The following is a 23,002-nucleotide window of genomic DNA, read 5'->3' as shown; positions in this document are numbered from 1 at the left end:
TTCCATCCCTGGAGTGCTCAGTCCTCTCCCCAAAGCAGCCTCCAATCCTGTTCCTGAAAATTCTCTTTCCACTCACCTTCATCTCTTGAAACTTTGTTTTCCTCCTGCCTTTGAGGGAAGCCAGGAGGCCCTTCCCTCACGGGGTCACTGTGGGCTGGGGCCTGGAGAGGGACAAGGCATTCCCGGCCTTCCAAGCTCTACTCGTGCTGGCCTTGTCTTCATGGCAACAGCCTGGGCTGGGGGCCCGGTCTCCAGGTATGTTATGAGCCAAGAGGACTTTGTGGGCTGTCCCCAGGTCTAACCACCACACCATCCAAAAGGTTTATGAGTGAATGTTGAGAGCATAACTATCTCATATTGAGGAACTGTCTGGTCAAAAGGAATTTTTCATTAAACATCCGACAACTATTTATTGTGTACTTACCATATGTTAGGCTTGGTTGTAGCTCTAGAGGGATTTCAGAGAGCAAGACACACAAATCTCTGCCTACTCTCATAGAGTGGGAGGAGACAGGCAATAAACAAAAGAGATGAGCAAATTTCACAGTAGGTTAGAAGGTCGAAAGTACTAAGGAAAAAAAGAAAGCAGGAAGGAGAAAAGGGAAATGGGGGTGCAGAGTGAGGGTAAGTTTTACTTTTATTTAGGGTAGTCAGGGAAGGTCTCTCTGGAAAGGTAACATTTGAGCCAAGACTTAAAGGAAGAGAGGGACTGGGCCATGCAGTTTTCTAGGGGAAGAGGGTTCTGGCAGAAGGAACAGCAAGTACCAAGGCCCTGAGGCAGCAGCGTGCCTGGCACAACAAGGTGGCCGGTGTAGGCAGAGCAGAGTCAAAGGAGGGGAGAACAGTGGGACAAGAGGTCAGAGAAGTACCAGGAAGGCCAGCTCCTTGGGGCCTCTGGGACTTGGGCTTCTCCTCTGAGTCAGATGGGAACCATCGGAATGTTTTGAGAGGAGGGCAGACCTGACTGGTTTTAAGGATCCTTCAGCTGCCTGTTGAGAATGGGCGGTAACAGGATGCAGACAGAAGGAGGAAGACATTTAGCAGGTTGCTGTGCTCATCTGGGTGAGAAGTGGTTAGATTCAAGATCTCCTCTGAAGGTGGGCTCATCAGGGCTTACTGACGGATTGCACGTGTGATAGAAAAGACAGATGATTCTAAGATTTTTGAAAAGAGATTAACCAGGACCCAAATGATGTAAGAAAGGTTCTGTGAAGGAAGGAGTTTGGGGATCTAGAAGGATTCTTTCAGGCTAGAGGACAGATATATACAGACAAGGAAGAAATATGGGAGCAGAGGGGAGACCTGGAGAGCAGGTGTTCTGGACAGCCACAGGGGTTACAGTGGAGGGTAGGAATCATTACGGAGAGAATTAGTACCTATCAGAGTTCTGGAAGAAAACAATGCATAATCTGCTGGGATAGTTGAGGAGCATTAATGATGCTATTTACGAGGGTGTGGGCGGTTAAAATAAATCAGCAAAGGATGGCACAGCGCCCTGGGCTGCCTCCAATGGCCATCTGACTCAGAAGACAAAGCCCAAGTCCTGGGGGGCCAGGGAAGGTAGGGGTATCAAAACCCCGAGATTGTTGCTGTGTGGAAAGAGGGCTGTCCCTCGTGAACTGTGGCCTCCAGGAGAGGAACAGTAGCCGCCACTAACCTACAGCTTGGCAGGAAGGGAGCTGGGAAAATAGAAACCCACCCCTGCCATCTCCCGCTGGGGCCTCCTACTGGATGAAGCCAGAGGGCAAGAGAGCCCTTAACTGTTAGTGCAGTCAGCTGGGAGTGCAGCAGGGGCAGTGCGGGGGAGGGTAGAGCCTGGATAGCCCCCCTTGAAAGCCCACCCAGCTTTCAAAACAAGCCAGGAGTTCAGCTTTAGGTGATAGGGACCAAGAACGGCTTGATTAGAGAATATGCCAAGTTGTGCTTCGGAAAATGTAAAAGTTGTGATAGGATTCATTGGGCGGGGAGTCAAGGAGGAGGCTCTTTGGTGACCGAGGGAATGGAGAGAAAGATACTCATTTTTATGTGATAGCATCATGCTAAGAGAGAGGCAGTGTTCAAAGAGTTTTACAGGCATCCTCTCTGGCAGAACTCCCAAACAACGCCAGCCATTGCATGAGCGTGAAAGAATACACGTCAGTGGTTTAGCACAGTGCCCAGGATATAGAAACATTCAACATGTGTTATCTGTTAGCTGTCATCCCCATTTTAAAGATGATTAAAAAACCAAAAACAAACGTTGTGCCACAGAAAAGTTGCTCAACTAGTAAGTGGTGTTCAAACACAGGGGCATTCTGATTCTGGCTCCCACATTCCCAAGGTCATGTCCAACCTGTGTTTTCTGCAACGCCCTGAGAAACACTTCAAAGGAAGAACTGGTAAGTCTTGGAGACGGACACGGGCCAATGCCTGCAATGTGGGAACACTAGGGACCGAAGCCAACAACAAGGGAGAGGCAGAACTGGAGAGGCAAGAGATAAATGTGGAAACAATTTGCTGAGGGAGGCAGGGACAAGTTGCATTAAGGGGACAGCTGGCTGGGTTAGACTTAGAGGGAAGAAGAGGCCCTGAGAGAAAGGTGACACTGCCAGAAGGGGGAGGAAGGACCTTGGGAATTAGATGCAAGGTCTGCGAGTGACTAGGGGCTGATCCCAAAGTCAGACACCTTCATTCATATTTCCTCTTAAAATCCTCTGGAAGCCACGGAGCCACTAAGCCCATGCGCCACAACTACTGAGCCTGCGCTCTAGAGCCCGCGAGCCACAACTACAGAAGCCCGCGCGCCTAAGAGCCTGTGCTCCACGAGAGAAGCCGCTGCAATGACAAGCCTGTGCACCGCAATGAAGAGTAGCCCCCGCTCGCCGCATCTAGAGAAAGCCTGCGCACAGCAAAAAACACCCAAAACAGCCAAAAAAAAAAAAAAAAAAAGTCCTCTGGAAGTCTCTCAAGATGTTAACTCTTTTATTTCTAGGGATTTATCTTACGGAAGCCCGGGAGCCAGTGTTTACCACATGGTGCCCGCCTTAGAGAAATTCATTTTTTGTTGAATGAATGAAATGATGCAGGGCTTTGGGTGCACTTGAATTCACTTCCATGTACTGATTCAGTTTTGTGGGATCGTTGTTCTGTAGGTCCAACGTCATCTACTCTTTTACATCCCTCAGAACTATGCTGATACTGTGCCTGCATCGTTGATGTCTGCTAGCTGAATCTAAATTCAGTTAATAATGGACATTTGCATTAACATATTGATATTAGAATCTGAATGATGTATATAATTTTCTTTGCATAATCTCCACTGCTCACAGACCGACCTCATTTTTCACTTTTAAAATTGACCCTAATCTACTCTTTAATCCTCATTTTGGACCACTCTCCTATGTGAACTGTTGGAAACAGTCTGGTTTGCTCACCATTTTCCAGATGTGTTTTTCACACTTAATACCTTTGTGACTCCTAAATGGTGACTTGGAAGGCCCCACTGAATTTTTTTTTTATGATGATTCATCCTTAGGCAAATTCTTAAACTTTCTAAGCCTCAGTTTCCTCATTCTTAAAATGAGAATAATAGAGTCTAGCTCAGACTTGCCTGTGGTGAGATAATGCACGTATTATGCATTTTCAAATTTCAGCTCTCTCATGTACTAGCTGTGTGATCTTGTCTAGGCCCCCTGGTCTTTGGGCTCTGATTTCCTCCTTTATGAAATGTGGCGAGGGCAGAAAGCATTCTGCAGTGCTTGTGCTCAGTTTAAGGTAGTACTGTCCCACCGGGCTTGCAGCTACATGTCCTTGGGCGCTTCTCAGTCTCTCTGGGCCTCAGCTTTCTCAGTTGTGAAGTTAGCATATTAACAGCACCTGACCGTTGTGAAGATCAGTGATGTGTATCCAGGATGCTTGCCAAGGACTAAAACATCATAGTAGTTCCCTTTTAGTGGAGATGGGTGACAGCATTATAGCTGATGTCACCAGCCATTAAGATCTTCCAACCCTTGCTTACAAAGCACTTTTTCGATAATTTAGTTTTCCATGTAGCTTTCCTGTGGTGAAATTCAAAAGCTATTTCCATTTACCCAAAAGCAAACCTTAGTGTGTGCATTTGGGATGGCTTGGATTCAATTGCGTGAGGGACCCAAACATGATTCTCGCCTTATTTGGAGACCACTTCAAATAAGGCAGGTCCCAACTATGGAGTTGCTGATGGACAGTTTTCTCCCCTTTCCTCCTCTTCATTGTCTGTAAGTGGGAGTCAAATCTGGGTTTCTGTCACTTGACAGCTGAAGGGGGAAGATATTCTGCCTCTTGTCAGAAATCCTTGCGTCTATTCCAAACCTAGGAACAGTGCTTGTCATGGACGTCAGGGTAAGTTGTAAAGGAACTAGTAGCGCTTGTACAAGGGAAAACTCCTGTCATCTTTTCTGACCTCTTGTAATGGTTACCATGCTGCCCACACCAGAATTGCAGTTTTGGACAATGACCAGTGCTTGGGATATAAATTCTTGTAACATGTTTTGGAGCTTTTACTTTTATGATTTTGCTACAAAATGAAATATGCAACTCCTTCGTCTATCTCTGAAAGGTTAAATTCTCTTCTCTTCATGTCTCTGTTATTTGCTAACTTTGGTAATCTTGTAGCATCAGATCATACTGTCCCACAGGAATATATGCACTGTAACTTCAACTAATCAAGTTGTTCCAAGTAGTTATCCATCGTAACAATTTAACTAGCCTGGATGCCCTATCTCAGTTGGTGGCACAACCTTGACCTACTAAGCCCCAAACTTGAGATTTTTGTGACTTTTCCTCTCATTCCACTTCAACCTCATCTTACTGATTGAACTTCCTATTTCTGAGCTTCTTTTTAAAATTTATTTTACTTATATTTATTTTTGGCTGCATTGGGTCTTCGTTGCTGTGCGCGGGTTTTCTCTAGTTGTGGCAAGCAGGGGCTACTCTTTGTTGCAGTGTGCGGGCTTCTCATTGCGGTGGCTTCTTTTGTTGTGGAGCATGGGCTCTAGGCGCGCGGGCTTCAGTAGTTGTGGCATGTGGGCTCAGAAGTTGTGGCTCGCGGGTTCCAGAGTGCAGGCTCAGTAGTTGTGGCACAAGGGCTTTGTTGCTCCGTGGCATGTGGGATCTTCCCAGACCAGGGTTCGAACCCGTGTCCCCTGCCTTGGCAGGTGGATTCTTAACCACTGCACAACCAGGGAAGCCCTGAACTTCCTATTTCTGAACCCGTCTCTCTCTCCATCTTTACAATGATTGCCCTAATGCATCTCATCTCTTTCCTATTTTCGGGGTCGACTAAGTGATTTTCCTGCCTCTTGGTCTTAACCCTTTCAAATCTATCCTACAATGAAAAGAATCCTTTCTGGCTTAGAGCCCTTCAGTTGTTCCCAATTTTAACTCCCCCCCCCCAATTTAAACTTTGATTTAATGGGTCCCATTCATACTTCCAAAGTCACCCCAAGTAGTCATATTAAACTTGAATTCCTTAAACTTGGAATGTTATTCATGTCTTGGCCCTTTGTTGTTCATGTACCTGGAATCCCTTTCCACACACTGAAGACTCAAACTTCTACCATCTCCCCCTCCCACAGGTGGGTTAACCTTCCTTCTTGTCATTCTTTGCAACGATGTAAGCATCATTTCTCCTAAAAGACACTGAAATCTTGGATGGCAAAGCTGTAACTCATTCCTTCATCTCAATCCCCATCAGTGTTTGCTGAACCAACAGATACAAGAAAAGACTGCTGATGCACTCGTTCAAACACGTTTGGATCGCTCCCTTACAAACATATATAAAAACTTCTGCTATGTGGTGTCTAAATAATTAAAAGCTGGCACGTACAGGGTGCTTGCTGTACGCTAAGAACACATATTAACCCATTACACCCTCACAACCCTATGAAGTAGGCACAAATATTATCTACAGTTTACAAGTGAGGAAAATTGAGGCTCAGAGGTTGTGATTTGCTCAAAGTCACACACTGAACAGCCCGGCAAGGCCCAGGGTCAGTCCCACTCCAGGGTCTGCTCTAAACCACTACCTTTAACTTTTCTATGCTGTGGCTGTTATTCTACTGCGTAGGAATTGGGATTACAACGTCCTCTCCACGAGGACAGTATTTTGCTCGCTGTTGTACCTTAGGATTCCGAATAGGGCTCGTTGGCTATGCCGAGTGAATGAATCCGCAGCCTACCACGGCATTAAGGGAATTTTCTGGACCCTTGTGCACTGCTCCAGCCTCAAATCCTACTACTGTCTTCCAAGAGCATCCTAGTGACGCATGGTTCCCCCCCCCCCCCCGCCGCCGCCCCGCCCCGGGTGTCCCTCAAGGGACTGGGCTGCTGCGTGTCTATTGCCCGCTTCCTCCCACCCGCCTTCCTATCCGGCTAAGTCATCGCCGGCCTGGACTGCCTTCCCGGACTAGCGAAGTTGACATCCTCAGCGTTGTACTGCATTTTCTTTAACCCTTTCTACAAGACTGCTGGGCTCTCCTAGGACTGCGGCTCGGCCTCATGATTCTATCTTCTTCTACTGCATGCGGCAACGTGGACTCTTAGTAAACGTTTGCTGTGCTCTCCAAGCTACAGAGGCTCAGTGTCCGCGGCCCCCCGGTCCCCACCCCCATCCTGTGACTTCCCCACATCCCTCCTCCACTCTCGGGGGAAAGCTTCTCGGCCGGCCTTCTCTTTGCGGGCGACACGATTCTCAGTTGTAAGGGTTTCGCGTCCTCGAAGCAAGCGATCTTCCGTGGGGGGTAAACACACTGGCCCCAGATGACCGTCCGTGAGGTCCTTTCCGAGAACCCGAAGCTGGCGACCGCGCCGCACTCGCCGCGCGCCCTGGGACCCCCGCTTCCGCGTCGAGGGGGGTCCGCTCCGGCCTTCGAAGCGGAGACCTGTCCCTCTCCCGCCCCCGCCCCAGCACGACCCCCACCCGACCTCCGCCCCCGCCGCCCTCCCCTCAGCGCAGTCGGGCCGCCGCCTCACAATGGCCGGGCGCCTTCTCACCGCGCGCAGGGATCCCGGCCACGCGCGCTCCCCTCCCCCACGCGCCGCCTCCTCCGGGGCTCGGCCCCTGGCGCACATAGTCTCCGCCCTGCGCCCCCTGAAGCGGAGGAGAGGGAGGCGAGGCGCGCTCTTCCAGCCGCGGCCCGACCGCCGTTCGTCCGGTGGCGCCGGCGGCCCCCACGGAGGAACTACTTTCTCTCCCTCAGGGGCACTACTTCGCGGAGGCGTCGGCGCTGGCGGCGCGCACGGCATGGCGGCGGCAGCGGCGGCAGCGGCGGCGGCGGCGGCGCGCCTGAGGTAGAGAGACGCCGGCCCGGTCAGGCCTCGGCACGGCCTACACGCTTCGCTCACCCGCTCCCGCCCCGGCTCCGCGCCCGGCCATGGCGGAGTCCTCGCCCGCCCGACGCCCGGTGCCCCTCATCGAGTCGGGTAAGACGCGCCGCCCGCGGCGCCCCCGCCCCGGCCGCGGCCCCCTCCCCGCCGCCGCGCCTGCTCCTGACCCGACTCCCCGTCTCCCCGCAGAGCTGTACTTCCTTATCGCTCGGTACCTATCGGCCGGCCCGTGTCGGAGAGCCGCCCAGGTGAGTGCGGGCCCGCGGGCGGCGGCCGCGCTCCGGGGGTCGCGGCCCCGCCGCCCCCTGGGGTCGCGGGAGGAGGGCGCCTGGCAGACCCGGGGTGCGGCCCCCGCCCCTCTAACTGCGCGTCTCTTCGGCTGCAGGTGCTGGTGCAGGAGCTGGAGCAGTACCAGGTCTGTGCTGCGCGGCGGCGCCCGGCCCGCCGCGTCCCCTGCGTCCCCTGCCGGCCCTGCCCGGGGGCCGCTCGCCCGGCTCCCCCGTCCCCCGCCCCGCCGCCCCCCGCCCCCCGCCCGGTGGTCACTCGTGTGCGTCTCGGGTCTTTGCAGTTGCTGCCGAAGAGGTTGGATTGGGAGGGCAACGAGCACAACAGGAGCTACGAGGAATTGGTGAGAGTTTTGACATTTCCATCCCGGTGTTTCCGAGCGCCCGCCCCCCGCCCCCTTTTCTGGTCTCCTGCTGGAGGGGCGAAGTGACCGAGCGGCGCTCGGAGGGGGCGGGAGGGCGGCCCGGGCGTCACCGGGACGACGGGACTCCCCCCTGTAGGTAGTATTTTGCTTTGGGGTGGCCGGGCTTGTTTGGGTAGGAAACGGCTGCGGGGGGCGAGGTGGCGGGGTGGGTCCCCAGGTGCAGTGCTTCTGGTGAGAGCCGGGGGCGCGCCAGCCATTCAGCGAGCTGCTCTCATCCGTGTTTCTCCTGAACCCGACTTGTAACTCGACCTGTGATTGGTCTTCCTCCTTTTGCCCCGCCCATCTTCTCCAACCACTTGTTCCTAGGAATAGAAGCTTCGGTGTCTGAAAGGTGGAGAAATGTTCCTCTTTTTTCCCTCAGCAGAGTAATAAAAAATCTTGGCTGCTGTGAGACTGTGCCGCTCCTCCAATACTTGTGCCGCTGTAAACTGTGCTACACTTGTTGAATGCCTTAGGAAAGTTAATGTGATGAATTTTTACGTTGCTGCTTAGTGTATGTTACTTAATATAGGCTCTAAATACGCTGTTTCTTTCTGGAGCACCATTTAACATAGATTACAGTTCTCTTTCCATTGTATTTTGTCGTCTTTTTTAGTTGCTCTCACAGTATATATGATTTGGTTTGATTCATTCGTTTTGTCCTTAGTGAAATAAAACATTTTTCAGGAAAATATTTTTCCAATTTGTATATTAGGACAAAGGATTTCTTTAGTTGCCAGGTCATATTCAGCATCTTGTATGCACAAAACAACTGGGGGGGAAAAAAAAGAGTTCCTGAATGATTTTTTACCACAGTTCTAATACCTGCAAGCAGAAGTTGGTAGAATATGATCACCATTGTTGAATTATACAAAAGAACAGAAATAGGGGGATTTGTTATCTGTATGTGAACAGTTAAGTATTTTTTTAAAAACTTAATTGTAGTTGATTTACAATGTTGAGGTAATTTGTGCTATACAGCAAAGTGATTCAGTTATATATACATTCTTTTTCACCTTTCTTTCCATTATGGTTTGTCACAGGATATTGAATCTAGTTCCCTGTGCTCTACAGTAGTACCTTGTTGTGTATCCATCCTCTATATAATAGTTGGCATATAATAGTTGGCATCTGCTGACCCCAAGCTCCCAGTCCTTCCCTCCACCACTCCCCCTCCCCCGTGGCAACCACAAGTCTGTTCTCTGTGAGTCTGTTTCTGTTTTCGTAGATACTGAACACTTCAGTGTTAACAGTTAAAGTTGGTTGAATGTAACAAAAGATTCTATTTCAATTGTCAGTTTTAATATTTGCCTTCCTAGAGTTTTTTGAAGCAAACACTTAAAAGTGAATATTTTCAAGCAAGTGAGCTCTAAAGGTTCTGTATCATGGCAGTTTTTATGTTTTCTTGAGTTTGACATTTTGAGACTTAAGGAAATGTTTGAAGGAGTGCTCCGTTTTATTGTTTTACTCCTGTTGGTAGGTGAAAACAGTGTTGTCAGTGAAGCAGAAAAGCATTAATATTTTTTAAATTTATTTTTTATTGAAGTATAGTTGAATTACAATGTGTTAATTATTGCTGTACAGCAAAGTGACTCAGTTATACACATATATACATCCTTTTTCATATTTTGCATCATGGTTTATCATAGGATATTGACTGTAGTTCCTGTGCTGTACAGTAGGACCTTGTTGTTTATTCATTCTATATATACCAGTTTGCACTGCTAATTCCAAACTCCCAATCCAACCCTCTCCCACCTCCCTCCCCAGAAAAGCATCATTGACATGACAGTGCAGTCATGCTGCTGAAGAGAAAATTGCTTACATTTTGAAATAAGCGTAATGCTGTAACTACTGGAAAAGTTTCTTTAAAAATAGATTTGTATATTTTTTGGCTTTTGCTGGTAGAATTGCTTAAAACTTAAAATTCTGCTTTAAATTATTCAGAATCTCTCTTTGTGATATATCCCTATGATGTGGCTGCGACATATGTCTTCTCATTGTCTGGATGATTTGTCTGATGGGTATCCTCTTCCTCCTTTACCTTCCTGCCTCCTCCTCTCCCAGCACTAAATGGTAGAGGATGAGTTTCCTGTATAGAGAATTATTCTTTTGTCAAAGGTATAAGTAGCTTCTAGTTCTCCAACAAAGTCTCCTTTTTTTAAAAAAAAAAATTTTAAGAAGTGTTTAAATATACACAAATGAGAATAATGTAATGAATCTGCATATATCATAAACAAATTCATTAGCAATTTTTTTTTTTTTTTTTGTCTTTTGGCCTCACCCTGTGGCATGTGGAACTTCCCTGACCAGGAATTGAACCTGCGCCCCCTGCAGTGGAAGCACGGAGGCATCACCATTGGACCCCTGGGGAAGTCCCCCAATTTGCTATACTTATTTATTTTTTTATATTTGGCTTGAAATGGGCTTCAGACAAGTTCCATGCATTGGGCCGAAATTAAATCTCTTTTTATCTTGCATAGTATTTTTTTCCCCATGCTGTTGATTTACTGAAGAGACTGAGTTATTCTGTAGAATGTTTCACATATTGGTTTTGTCTGATTGTTTCTTATAATGTTGTTTGTTTCTTTACTTTGTTTAATTTATTCCTTTTTCTCAGTAGTTCGCATTCTTGGATCAGAACCACCTGGGAGCTTTATAAAATCTGGATGCCCAGGCTATGCCCCAGACCAGTTAAATAAGAATCTTTGTGGTGGGGCTGGACATTACTATTTTTTAAAGCCTTTCAGGTGATTCCCATATCACTGTTTATAAAGCTACAGTTTATCTTAGACTTGTGACCATGCTGTTATTCCAGCATGTACTTTGGAAGTAAGAATGTTTTTGATACTTCTCAGGAGAATTGAGACTAGTTATCTCTCAATACCTAACCCTGCATTAGCAGTTGGACCTGTGAATTTAATTGGAATTTTTATGATTTATAGGTGGTGAAGAAAGGGGAAGAGTGAAATAGAAGTATAGAACTGGGCATGGGAATTGGGAAGGACTAGGTTTGTAAAAGGAGGGGTGTATTTAAAAAGGGGAAAGTGATTTGATATACTTTGTGATTGAGTAACATGATAGATCAATTTTTGTAGGCAATCTCTTAACCAGAAAAAAAAAAATCAGAAGATTCTTATAGTGTAGCCTAACATTAGGGGATTTATCGTCATTAAGTTGTCATTTATTTATTTTTGGCTGCGTCCAGTCTTCGTTGCTGTGCGTGGGCTTTCTCTGGTTGTGGCGAGCGTTGCGGTGACTTCTCTTGGTGCACAGCACGGGCTCCAGGCGCATGGGCTTCAGTAGTTGCAACACGCAGGCTCAGTAGTTGTGGCTTACGGGCTCTAGAGCGCAGACTCAGTAGTGGTGGCGCACGGGCTTAGTTGCTCCACGGCATGTGGGATCTTCCCGGACCAGGGCTCGTGTCCCTTGCATTGGCAGGCAGATTTTTAACCACTGTGCCACCAGGGAAGTCCCTTGATATATATATTTTTTAAAATAATGTTTGAGTAGGCCTTTTGTGTGAGGGAAAGTCTTCAGAGTTATTTGTATTGAAATCAGTATCTGGTTTATTAGAATTGTAAGTGGTCATAGTTTTTAAACTTTTACGTTCATTTACAAATTTTAGAAGTCTAGTAACATATAGAAACAAGTATATTTGTTTTTACATTTTGATTAGCGTTTAATTTGTCACAAGAATTAAATCTTAAAATATTTAACACCAACTTAATATTGTTAATTAAATTTCCTTGGGGGTTTCCACACTATATATGCAAATAGATGATGATTTTAATCTATAGATGTCTCAAGATGGCAAACATAAGATCTAAGCATAATGTTTCTAAGAATTTAACTGTTGTAAGTATATTTTATTTATTTATTTATTTATATTTTTGCCCGCTCCATGCAACACGCAGGATCTTAGTTCCCCAACCAGGGATCGCACCTGTGACCCCTGCAATGGAAGTGCAGAGTCCTAACTACTGGACCACCAGGGAATTCCCAGTATATTTTTATTTTATTTTATTTATTATAAATTCATTTTAATTTATTTATTTTTGGTTGCCTTGGGTCTTTGTTGCTGCGTGCGGACTTTCTCTAGTTATGGCGAGCGGAGGCTACTATTCTTTGTGGTATGAGTGCTTCTTGTTGTGGTGGCTTCCCTTGTTGCGGAGCACGGGCTCTAGGCATGTGGGCTTCAGTAGTTGTGGCATCTGGGCTCACTAGTTGTGAGGTTAGTTGCTCCGCGGCATGTGGGATATTCCCGGACCAGGGTTCGAACCCGTGTCCCCTGCATTGGCAGGTGGATTCTTAACCATTGTGCCGCCCGGGAAGTCCTATTTTATTTATTTTTATTTTAAAAAAAATTTATTTATTTGGCAGCATCAGGTCTTAGTTGCAGCATACGGGATCTCTCATTGTGGCGCGCGGGCTCCAGATCTTGCGGGCCCAGTAGTTGTGGTGCGTGGGCTTAGTTGCCCAATCAGTGATCGAACCCGTGTCCCCTGCATTGGAAGGTGGATTCTTAAACACTGGACCACCAGGGAGTCCCGTAAATGTATTTTAAATTTATTGTAGCAAATTATTCTTTTTTACTCTTACAAACATTAAAAATAGTTCAGTTATTACAAAACTTATTACTATATCAGAATAACTATAACTTGCACAAGTGTATTCATACTTCTTTTCTTCATCTCTACTTATTTGTCAACCTTCCTCGGTTTATGCATTCACTGTCCAAACCAAGGGGAGAGTGGTATTACCATCTTGAGCTCCCTACTGGATTAAGGACTCAGGTTATGATTGAAGATTATGACTCAGGTCTTGAAATTTGGGTGCACTGCCACATAGACTCTACTGTAGTCTCAAATTGAGCCTTTTTTTTTAAAAAATAGCAAGGCTACTTATTTACCCATTTCAAACAAAACAACTCCTGGGACTTCCCTGGCGGTCCAGTGGTTAAGAATTCCCTCTTCCACTGCAGGGGGCATGGGGTTGATCCCTGGTTGGGGAACTAAAATCCCATATGCTGTACTGCACGGCCAAAAATAAATAAATAAAACTCTGTTTTCCCCACCTGTGTTGCAATTAGTCACATTACCATTTTATTTTCATTGTGGGATTCTAAAGACCCTTCATCCTGAGTGCAGCTTATTTCTTTCCTCTCTGCATTTTCTTTGTACTTGACTATAGAGATCTATCATTCTACAGGCATTTCATTGACAACACTTGGGAACACTTAATGATCATGGTAGTGTGATGATAAGTTACAGTCTAGCAATAGAGCAGTATTAAATCAGAAATTTGGGTTTTGGTGCCAGGTGGCTAGGCTGTAATCTTGACTTTTTAGCATTACTTACTAGATGTTCCAAGGCAGATTATTTAATCTCTACCTCAGTTCCTCGATCTGCAAGACAAGGGTAATAATAATTATATCAAAGTGTTGTGAACCTTATATGGAAATAAATGATTTTGCAGTGTTTATTAGTAACAATGTTGATAGGACAGTAAGTCATAATATTGTTAGACTTCCCCTTCACCTAATTTATATTTGTAGGGTCTTATGAAATAACAAAATACAGTCTTTATGAGCTCTAACACTTGTATGAATGATACCTGGTATTCACCCTTATGGATGACCACAGAGTAGGAAGGGGAACGGCAGTCTCGATACCTTAGTGCTGAATAACGGTAGTGGTGTCACTATCTGAGTCACTTAGCCTTGACTCTGCTACTTTATTATTTATTTACTTAATTTTTTGGCTGTGTCGGGTCTTAGTTGTGGCGCACAAACTCTCTCTAGTTGTGGCGCACAGGCTCAGCAGTTCTCACGGCCTTAGTTGCCCCGTGGCTTGTGGGATCTTTGTTCCCCAACCAAGGATGGAACCCGCATCCCCTGCATTGGAAGGCGGATTCTTAACCACTGGACCACCAGGGAAGTCCCTTGACTATGCTACTTTAAAAGAGAATAGTTATTAGTTACTTTGTTTTCATAGGCTCATCTAATCATAACAGTTACTTTCCTCTAAAGCAGGGGTCTCTAACCCCTGTGCTGCAGACTGGTACCTGTCTGAGGCCAGTTAGGAACTGGGCCGCACAGCAGGAGGTGAGTGGCAGGCAAGCGAGAGAAGCTTCATCTGCCGCTCCCCATTGCTCCCCCCCATCACTTACATTATGCTTGAACCATCCCCCCACCAACCCCCCCCTCCCCCGCCACGGTCTGTGGAAAAATTGTCTTCCACGAAACTGGTCCCTGGTGCAACAAAGGTTGGGGACCGCTGCTCTAAAGGACAAAGGTCATGTGACGTTTTTCCTTTCAAATTGTCTAAATCCTTACAGATTTTAAAAAATCTCCTTCCTATGTGGAGTTATCTGTCTCTCTTTTTTTTCCCTTAGTTCTTTACTTTGAAGCTATGTTATCAGGTGCATACAAATTCCAAACTTATCTTCCTGTTTAGTTGATCCCCCTCCTTCTTTCAAATGGACTTAATTTTTTAGAGCAGTTTTGGGTTCATAGCAGAATTGAGTGGAAGATACAGATTTCCCATATACTCCTGCTCCCATAGTCTCCCTCATTATCAACATCTCCCACCAGAGTGGTACATTTATTGCAGTTGATGACTATTTTGACATACCATGCTCATCCAAAGTCTATAGTTTATGTTAGTGTTCTCTTACATTTACATTCAGTGCTCTTGGTATTGTATAGTCTGGGTTTGGACAAATGTACAATGACATGTATCCACCAATAGAGTATCATAGAGTAATTTTACAGCCCTAAAAATCCTTTGTGCTCTGCCTAAATATCCCTCCCTTCCTCCCTTCCACTAATGTTTTTGCTGTGTCCATAGTTTCACCTTTTCCAGAATTTGACCCTTATTTTATTTTTATTATTTTAAAATTTATTTATTTTAAAATTTATTTATATTATTTTTATTTATTTTTGGATGCATTGGGTCTTTGTTGCTGCACACGGGTGTTCTCTAGTTGTGGTGAGTGGGGGCTACTCTTCGTTGCGGTGTGTGGGCTTCTCATTGCGGTGGCTTCTCTTGTGGAGCACAGGCTCTAGGCACGCGGGCTTCAGTAGTTATGGCTTGCGGGCTCTAGAGTGCAGGCTCAGTAGTTGTGATGCATGGGCTTAGTTGCTCCGCGGCACGTGGGATCTTCCTGGACCAGGGCTCGAATCCATGTCCCCTTCACTGGTAGGCGGATTCTTAACTGCTGCGCCACCAGGGAAGCCCTGACCCTTTTTTTAAAAATTAGGAAATACTCTCTCTTCATACTTCTTGCTTAAAGTCTAACATTGCCTCGTGTTATTGTAGCCAGCCCAGCTTTCTTTTGGTTAGTGATGGCATGGTATATATATTTTTTTTATCCTTTTACTTTTGGTATTCCTGGGGTCTCATTTTTAAAGTGTGTCTCCTGAAACAGCATGTAGTTTTATTCAGTCTTTTAGTTGGAGTGTTTAAACCATTTGTATTTAATATAATTACTTAAACATGATTGTGTTAGACCTACCAAGTATCTGTTTTATATATGTCCCATTTATTTTTCCTCTCTTACTTTCTTTTGGATTAAGCAGCTGTTATTCTGTTTATTTTTTTTATTGCTTTTCCATAATACATCTTTTTATTGTTTTAGTGGTTACCCTAGAGATTATAATATGCATTACCATTTACTTTAGGTACTTTAACCACTTCTCATATAAATGGAGTTAAAACTATTAGTTGTCACTCTCTTGTCCTTTGGGCTATTAGCATATTTTACTTTTACATATGTTATAAATTTTTCCAGATGTTATTGTAGTTGTTTTGTTTTATTTTATTTTTTTTGGCCACACTGCACAGCATGCAGGCTCTTAATTCCCCAACCAGGGATCATACCCGCATACCCTGCATTGGGAGTGCGGAGTCTTAACCACTGGACCACCAGGGAAGTCCCTGTAGTTGTTTTAAAGTCAATTTTCATTTGCTTATCCACTTGTATATCTTTCCTGGTATTTTTAATTCCTTCCTGTCTTTCCATGCCTCTTATATGTGATTATTTTTTGTTCAGTCTCCACAACTTATTTTGGTATTTCTTTTAATGAAAGTTTGTTGGCAGTGACTTCAGTTTTCCTTTTTCTTTCTTTCTTTTTTTTTGGTTTGAAAACTTCTTTGTTTTGACTTTATTTTTAAAAAAATATTTATTTTTTTGATTTATTTATTTTCTTAATTTTTGGCCGTGTCTGGTCCTAGTTGGCAGCACGTGAGATCTTTCATTGTGGCGTGCGGTCTCTTCGTTGCGGTGCTCAGGCTTCTTTGTAGTTGTGGCGTGCGGGTTTTCTCTCTCTAGTTGTGGCTCATGGGCTCCAGGGCACGTGGGCTCTGTAGTTTGCGGCATTTGGCCTCTCTCATTGAGGTGCGTGAGCTCAATAGTTGTGGCGCGTGGGCTTAGTTGCCTTGCAGCTTGTGGGATCTTAGTTCCCCGACCAGGGATTGAACCCGCCTCCCCTGCATTGGAAGGCAGGTTCTTTACCACTGGACCATCAGGGAAGTCCCTTGACTTTATTTTTAAGGTATTTTTTTTTATTTTTAAATAATTTTTACTCATTATTATTAAAAAAATATTTTTAAAAAATTCTTTTCATTTATTTTTGGCTGTGTTGGGTCTTTGTTGCTGCGCGCTGGCTTTCTCTAGTTGTGGCGAGTGGGGGCCACTCTCGGTTGTGGTGTGCAGGCTTCTCATTGTGGTGGCTTCTCATTGCAGAGCATGGGCTCTAGGTGCACGGGCTTCAGTAGTTGTGTGCAGGCTCAGTAGTTGTGGTGCACGGGCTTAGTTGCTCTGCGGCATGTGGGATCCTCCTGGACCAGGGCTTGAACCTGTGTCCCCTGCATTGGCAGGCAGATTCTTAACCACTGCGCCACCATAGAAGCCCAGATTTTTTTTTTTAATTAATTAATTTGTTTGCTTTTTTTGGCTGTGTTGGTTCTTCGTTGTTGCGTGCGGGCTTTCTCTACTTGCGGTGAGCAGGGGCTACTCTTCCTTGCAGTGTGTGGACTTCTCATTGTGGTGGCTTCTCTTGTTGCGGAGCACGGGCTCTAGGCACGCAGGCTTCAGTAGTCGTGGCACGTGGGCTCAGTCGTTGTGGTTCGTGGGCTCTAGAGCGCAGGCTCAGTAGTTGTGGTGCATGGGCTTAGTTGCTCCATGGCATGTGGGATCCTCCCGGGCCAGGGCTCGAACCGGTGTCTCCTGCATTGGCAGGCGGATTCTTAACCACTGTGCCACCAGGGAAGCCCCCCAGATTTTTTTTGTTTTTAAGCTGTGAAATTCTGGTTGGTTGGTTGGTTCTGGTGTTTTTTTCTTTCAGCACATTAATAGTGTAAAGCCAGCAGTCTTACTATTCCTTCTTTCAAGATAATGTTTTTTCCTCTGGCTGCTTTTTAAGATTTTCATTTTGTCTTTAATTTTCAGAAGTTTTACTATGATATACTGTAGTCGTTATCGATTACTACATAAAAAATTATCCTAAACTTAGTGACTTAAGACAACACAGATTAATTAACTAATTATTTTTACTTGGTTGCGCCACACAGCATGTGAGATCTTAGTTCCCCAACCAGGGATCGAACCCGTGCCCCCTGCACTGTAAGAGCAGAGTCTTAACCACTGGACTGCCAGGGAAGTCTCACAGATTTATTATTGTCTCTGTTTAAGTCAGGAGTCCAGGCACAGCTGAGCTGAATCCTCTGTCTCAGTCTCTCTCAAGGCTGCAATCAAAGTGTTGGCCAGAGCTGGGGTTTCAACTGAAAGCTTGACTGTGGAAGGATCTGCTTCCAAGTTCACATCGTTTTTGGCTGGCTTCAGTTCCTGGAATGGATTGTTAGACTGAGAGCCTCAGTTCCTAGTTGGCTCTTGGCTGCACTCAGCTCCTTGCCACATTGATCTCTCCAACATAACAGCATGCCTCATGGAAAGATGAAGGCAGAGAGGGCAGTAGTCTGCAGGCAAGACAGAAGTCACAGTCTTCTGTAACCTAATAATGGATGTGTTACTCAATGTTAGTGTGTTCTGTTGGTTAGAAGTAACTTACTCAAGGGGAGGGGATTTCACAGGTCTGAGTACCAGAAGGTGGGAATGTTGGGGTCCATGTCAGAAGCTGCCTACCACATGTGCCTAGGTAGATTTCTTGGCACTTACTTTGCTTGGGGTTCTCTGAGCTTCTTGAATCTGTAGTATATCAAGTAGTTCACTGTATAATTAAAGTCTCCTATGGAAAGCATAGAAGAATAGGGCAGAATAAGTATTTTGAAGAGACAATGGCTGAGCATTTTCCAGCATCTGGGCCATCTCTGGGTCTGCTGCTTTTCGCCACTCCCTCTCTTGACCCTGGGTGTCATATTTTGCTTTGTTGTATGTCTCATCATCATTTTTTCTTTTGCGGTACGCGGGCCTCTCACTGTTGTGGCTCTTCCGTTGCGGAGCACAGGCTCCGGATGCGCAGGCTCAGCGGCCATGGCTCACAGGCCCAGCCGCTCCGCAGCATGTGGGATCTTCCCGGACCGGGGCACGAACCCATGTCCCCTGCATCGGCAGGCGGACTGTCAACCACCGCGCCACCAGGGAAACCCTGTCTCATCATCTTTTGAAGTTTACTGGGCCTTTTTGCGTTAAAAGAGTAGTGTAGTTAGTCTCAGTAAAGGATGTGCTTTTTTTCCTCTCTCATAGCTGTTAGTTTGTGGGGTTGGGTCAGTCTGATTTGTAGCTGATCATCTCTGGCCTTTGGTGCAGCTTTAGTTGCATTCACTTCATAACTGGCTTCACGTGTTTTGAGGGTGGGATTGAGACTCTTGCAGCAGAGTTTGGAATTTGGGCACCAGTGAGATTCTTTTTTTTAAAATTAATTAATTATATTTACTTTGGCTGCGTTGGATCTTAGTTGATGGCATGCGGGATATTCGTTGAGGCATGTGGGATCTTTCTTTGCGGTGCATGGGCTTCTCTAGCTGTGGCATGCGGGTTTTCTCTTCTCTAGTTGTGGCACGTGGGCTCTGTAGTTGTGGTGTGCGTGCTCTCTAGTTGAGGCGCGTGAGTTCAGTAGTTGTGGTGTGTGGACTTAATTGCCCTGCGGCATGTGGGATCTTAGTTCCCTAACCAGGGATCGAACCTGTGTCCCCTGCATTGTAAGGTGGATTCTTTACCACTGGACCACCAGGGAGGTCCCACCAGTGAGGTTCTTGAGAGGTCTATACTTTATAGCTGAGTTGCCTGCTTTCCAAATTTGTAAGATCTTGTGCTATTTTATAGTCCAGTTGCCTACATTTTTGTTCACGAAGAGTTCTCTTTGCTCTCCAGTTCTACCTTGTTGTCCTATCCCTAGCCAGCTGCTCTGCATCCAGTTTTTGGCCCTGTGCAGTTGGTGAAGGCCTGTGGAAGGGAATTGGCATGGGTGCAACTCACTCTGAGGAGGCTCCTTAGTGTTCTAATCAGTCGTCAGCCCACAGGTGGCTGTTTAAAAATTTGACAGATTTTTCCTTTTTCCTTATGTCTGCGTTAGTTCTTCCTGCCTGTCTGCTATGGATGAAAACAGCTGTGAGTGTTTTTTCTGTTCACAGAAGGGCTCATCAGTTCCTGGGGTACAGTTAATTTAGATTTGTTTCCTTAGCCCTGTGAAGGGGGTAGATAATCTAGCTTGTTCTCATTTTTAAGGTGAGAGCAATGGTTTTTCTTGCATTATCTCCTTTGAAATAGTTGGAATAGATAAATGATTACTTTTGACTTTTAAAAATTATGTGGCACAGGAATTCCCTGGTGGCACAGTGGTTAAGAATCCACCTGCCAGTGCAGGGGACACAGGTTTGAGCCCTCGTCCGGGAAGATCCCACATGTTGTGGAGCAACTAAGCCCATGCACCGCAACTACTGAGGCCGCGAGCCACAACTGCTGAGCCCCCCATGCCTAGAGCCCATGCTCCGCAACAAGAGAAGCCACTGCAATGAGAAGCCCACACACCGCAACGTAGAGTAGCCCCCGCTCGCCCCAATTAGAGAAAGCCCGCACGCAACGAAGACCCAATGCAGCCAAACATAATTTTTTTTTTTTTAATTTATGTGGGACATACAACCACCTGTAGTTATTTGTAGGTACAGCTAATTATATTTCTTGGCACATAGTAGGCGCTCAGTATTTATCGAAATAATTAATGTTTAATGCTTAGTATATTTTTTTACTGAGAACCAGTCATTAACAGTTTGGTTATTAAATAGTGTTTTGTCTGATCTTTGAGTTCTTAAAATTTCTCTAAGAAGTGTACTTCATTTGTAGGGCAGGTAGGGCACTGTTTAGCACCGAATGGTCACGAGATACATGGAAGTTATACATCCCTTTTTTTTTAAAGCTCCTTAATCCATTTCATTAGGAACCTACAAAATAGAATTTTTCAATGATTGTTTATTATCTTTCCTTTTTTATATGGAAATGGGGAAATGGCATTTTTTTAAAATTATGTATATTCAAATGATAGTGTTTTAAATCACACGGAACAACAACAACAAAATCTTGATAAAACAAGAAATGGGAGAAATAAAAACTGATTTCTGAACCAAATGTGTACTTACACAATAGTGAATCACTGGGAAATGTAGTCATGGACTAGGTAAGCTCCATGTGAAGAAAACATATAGGAATTCAAAAGCGTTATAGCACATAACTCTTTGTTTTTTAAATAGATAGGCCTCAAAGTTTTTTTTTTATAGCACATCACATCTTTTTAAAATAAATTCTCACTTTTCTTTTTTGGCTACATTGGGTCTTCGTTGCTGCGCGCGGGCTTTCTCTCGTTGTGGCGAGTGGGGACTACCCTTGGTTGTGGTGTGCAGGCTTCTCATTGCAGTGGTTCTCTTGTCACGGAGCATGGGCTCTAGCCTTGAGGGCTTCAGTAGTTGTGGCACGTGGGCTCTAGAGTGTGTGGGCTTCGGTAGTTGTGGCTCGTGGGCTCAGTAGTTGTGGTGCATGGGCTTAGCTGCTCCGTGGCATGTGGGATCTTCCCAGACTAGAGATCAAACCCATGCCCCCTGCATTGGCAGGTGGATTCTTAACCACTGCGTCACCAGGGAAGCACCAGGACTATTTTTTTAAGGAAGTACGTTTATTGGCGGTTGATAATTCATCTTTTCTGAACTGCCTTTTTATATCTTTTACCTGCTTTTCTCCTGCTGTCTTATTGTTTTGCAAGAATTCTCTATATGTTAGGTTATTCTTTAGTCTGTCACATATTCTAAATTCCTTTTTCCAGTTTGCAAGTTGCTTTTTAGTTTTCTTTGGAGGTTTTGTTTTTAGAGGTTTAAGATTTTTAACTTTTTACATGTCTTAATCTTTATTTTGCTTTTATGGTTGTTCTTAAACCATACTTTCTGTACTAGAAAATTATAAAGGCAATATTATGTATTTACTCATTTATATTTTTCCTAGGTCATTTATAATTTCTTCTTAAAAATTTTTATCGTTTTATTTTTTTAAAATAAATTTATTTTATTTAACTTTGGCTATGTTGGGTCTTTGTCGCTGCACGCGGGCTTTCTCTAGTTGTGGCGAGCGGGGGCTACTGTTCGTTGCAGTGCACGGGCTTCTCATTGTGGTGGCTTCTCTTGTTGCGGAGCATGGGCTCTAGGCTCATAGGCTTCAGTAGTTGTAGCTCACAGGCTCAGTACTAGTGGCTTGCAGGCTCAGTAGTTGTGGCTCGTGGGCTCTAGAGCACAGGCTCAGTAGTTGTGGTGCACGTGCTTAGTTGCTCCACGGCATGTGGGATCTTTCCGGACCAGGGCTTGAACCTGTGTCCCCTGCATTGGCAGGCGTATTCTTAACCGCTGCACCACCAGGGAAGCCCATAATTTCTTTTTAAATGTTTTTATGTAGAGTTTATTTTAGCATTTGGTTGGTATGATATATGAATCTAGCCTTTTCCAGATTGTCAGTCAGTTTGCAGGTAACATCTGAGTCATCTTCTTTCTCTGCAGAGAATGCAGTCATTATCATTTTCTAAGTTCTTTCTGACTTTCCTCTATGGACTTTTTCTGTTCTTGTGACATTCTGTACTATTTTTATGATTGAACTTTTTTTTTTTTAACGTCATTATTGGAGTGTAATTGCTTTACAGTGATGTGTTAGTTTCTGCTTTATAACAAAGTGAATCAGCTATACATATATATATGTCCCCATATCCCCTCCCTCTTGCGTGTCCCTCCTACCCTCCCTATTCCACCCCTCTAGGTGGTCACAAAGCACCGAGCTGATCTCCCTGTGCTGTGTGGCTGTTTCCCACTAGCGATCTATTTTACATTTGGTAGTGTATATATGTCCATGCCACTCTCTCACTTCGTCCCAGCTTCCCCTTCCCCTTCCCCGTGTCCTCAAGTCCATTCTCTGTGTCTGCGTCTTTGTTCCTGTCCTGCCCCCACGTTCTTCAGACCAATTTTTTTTTTTTTTTAGATTCCATATATATGTGTTAGCATACGGTATCTGTTTTTCTCTTTCTGTCTTCACTCTGTATGACAGACTCTAGGTCCATCCACCTCACTACAAATAACTCAATTTCATTTCTTTTTATGGCTGAGTAATATTCCATTGTATATATGTGCCACATCTTCTTTAAACATTCATCTGTTGATGGACACTTAGGTTGCTTCCATGTCCTGGCTATTGTAAATAGAGGTGCAAGGAACATTGTGCTACATGACTGTTTTTGAATTATGGTTTTCTTAGGGTATATGCCCAGTAGTGGGATTGCTGGGTCATATGGTGGTTCTATTTTTAGTGTTTTTTTTTTTTTTTTTTTTTTTTTGCGGTACGCGGGCCTCTCACTGTTGTGGCCTCTCCCGTTGAGGAGCAACAGGCTCCGGATGTGCAGGCTCAGTGGCCATGGCTCACGGGCGCAGCTGCTCCATGACATGTGGGATCTTCCCGGACCGGGGCATGAACCCGTGTCCCCTGCGT

At 45.2% G+C, this 23,002-nt stretch overlaps 1 protein-coding gene across 3 annotated transcripts in view; it reads left to right on the top strand.

Moving 5' to 3' along the window:
* Nucleotides 1-7,263: 7,263 nt before the first annotated feature.
* The window catches only part of BRWD1 (bromodomain and WD repeat domain containing 1), a 121,320-nt gene continuing 105,581 nt past the window's right edge, over nucleotides 7,264-23,002 (top strand). For 2 of the 3 annotated variants that reach the window (XM_019922387.3, XM_019922386.3), the window contains exons 1-4: nucleotides 7,264-7,440; nucleotides 7,534-7,592; nucleotides 7,730-7,759; nucleotides 7,913-7,972. In XM_019922387.3, the coding sequence (XP_019777946.1) occupies nucleotides 7,392-7,440; nucleotides 7,534-7,592; nucleotides 7,730-7,759; nucleotides 7,913-7,972 (198 nt within the window). In that variant the 5' untranslated portion in view covers nucleotides 7,264-7,391. Of the gene's footprint in view, nucleotides 7,441-7,533; nucleotides 7,593-7,729; nucleotides 7,760-7,912; nucleotides 7,973-10,381; nucleotides 10,783-23,002 lie in introns of those variants that run through there. The other variant, XM_073804514.1, reaches the window with a different exon arrangement.

The sequence above is a fragment of the Tursiops truncatus genome, chromosome 4 (assembly GCF_011762595.2).
Source record: "Tursiops truncatus isolate mTurTru1 chromosome 4, mTurTru1.mat.Y, whole genome shotgun sequence".
In the NCBI taxonomy this organism is placed as follows: Eukaryota; Metazoa; Chordata; class Mammalia; order Artiodactyla; family Delphinidae; genus Tursiops; species Tursiops truncatus.
Note: the sequence above shows the minus strand (reverse complement) of the source record. Positions and strands in the feature narration are given on the sequence as shown.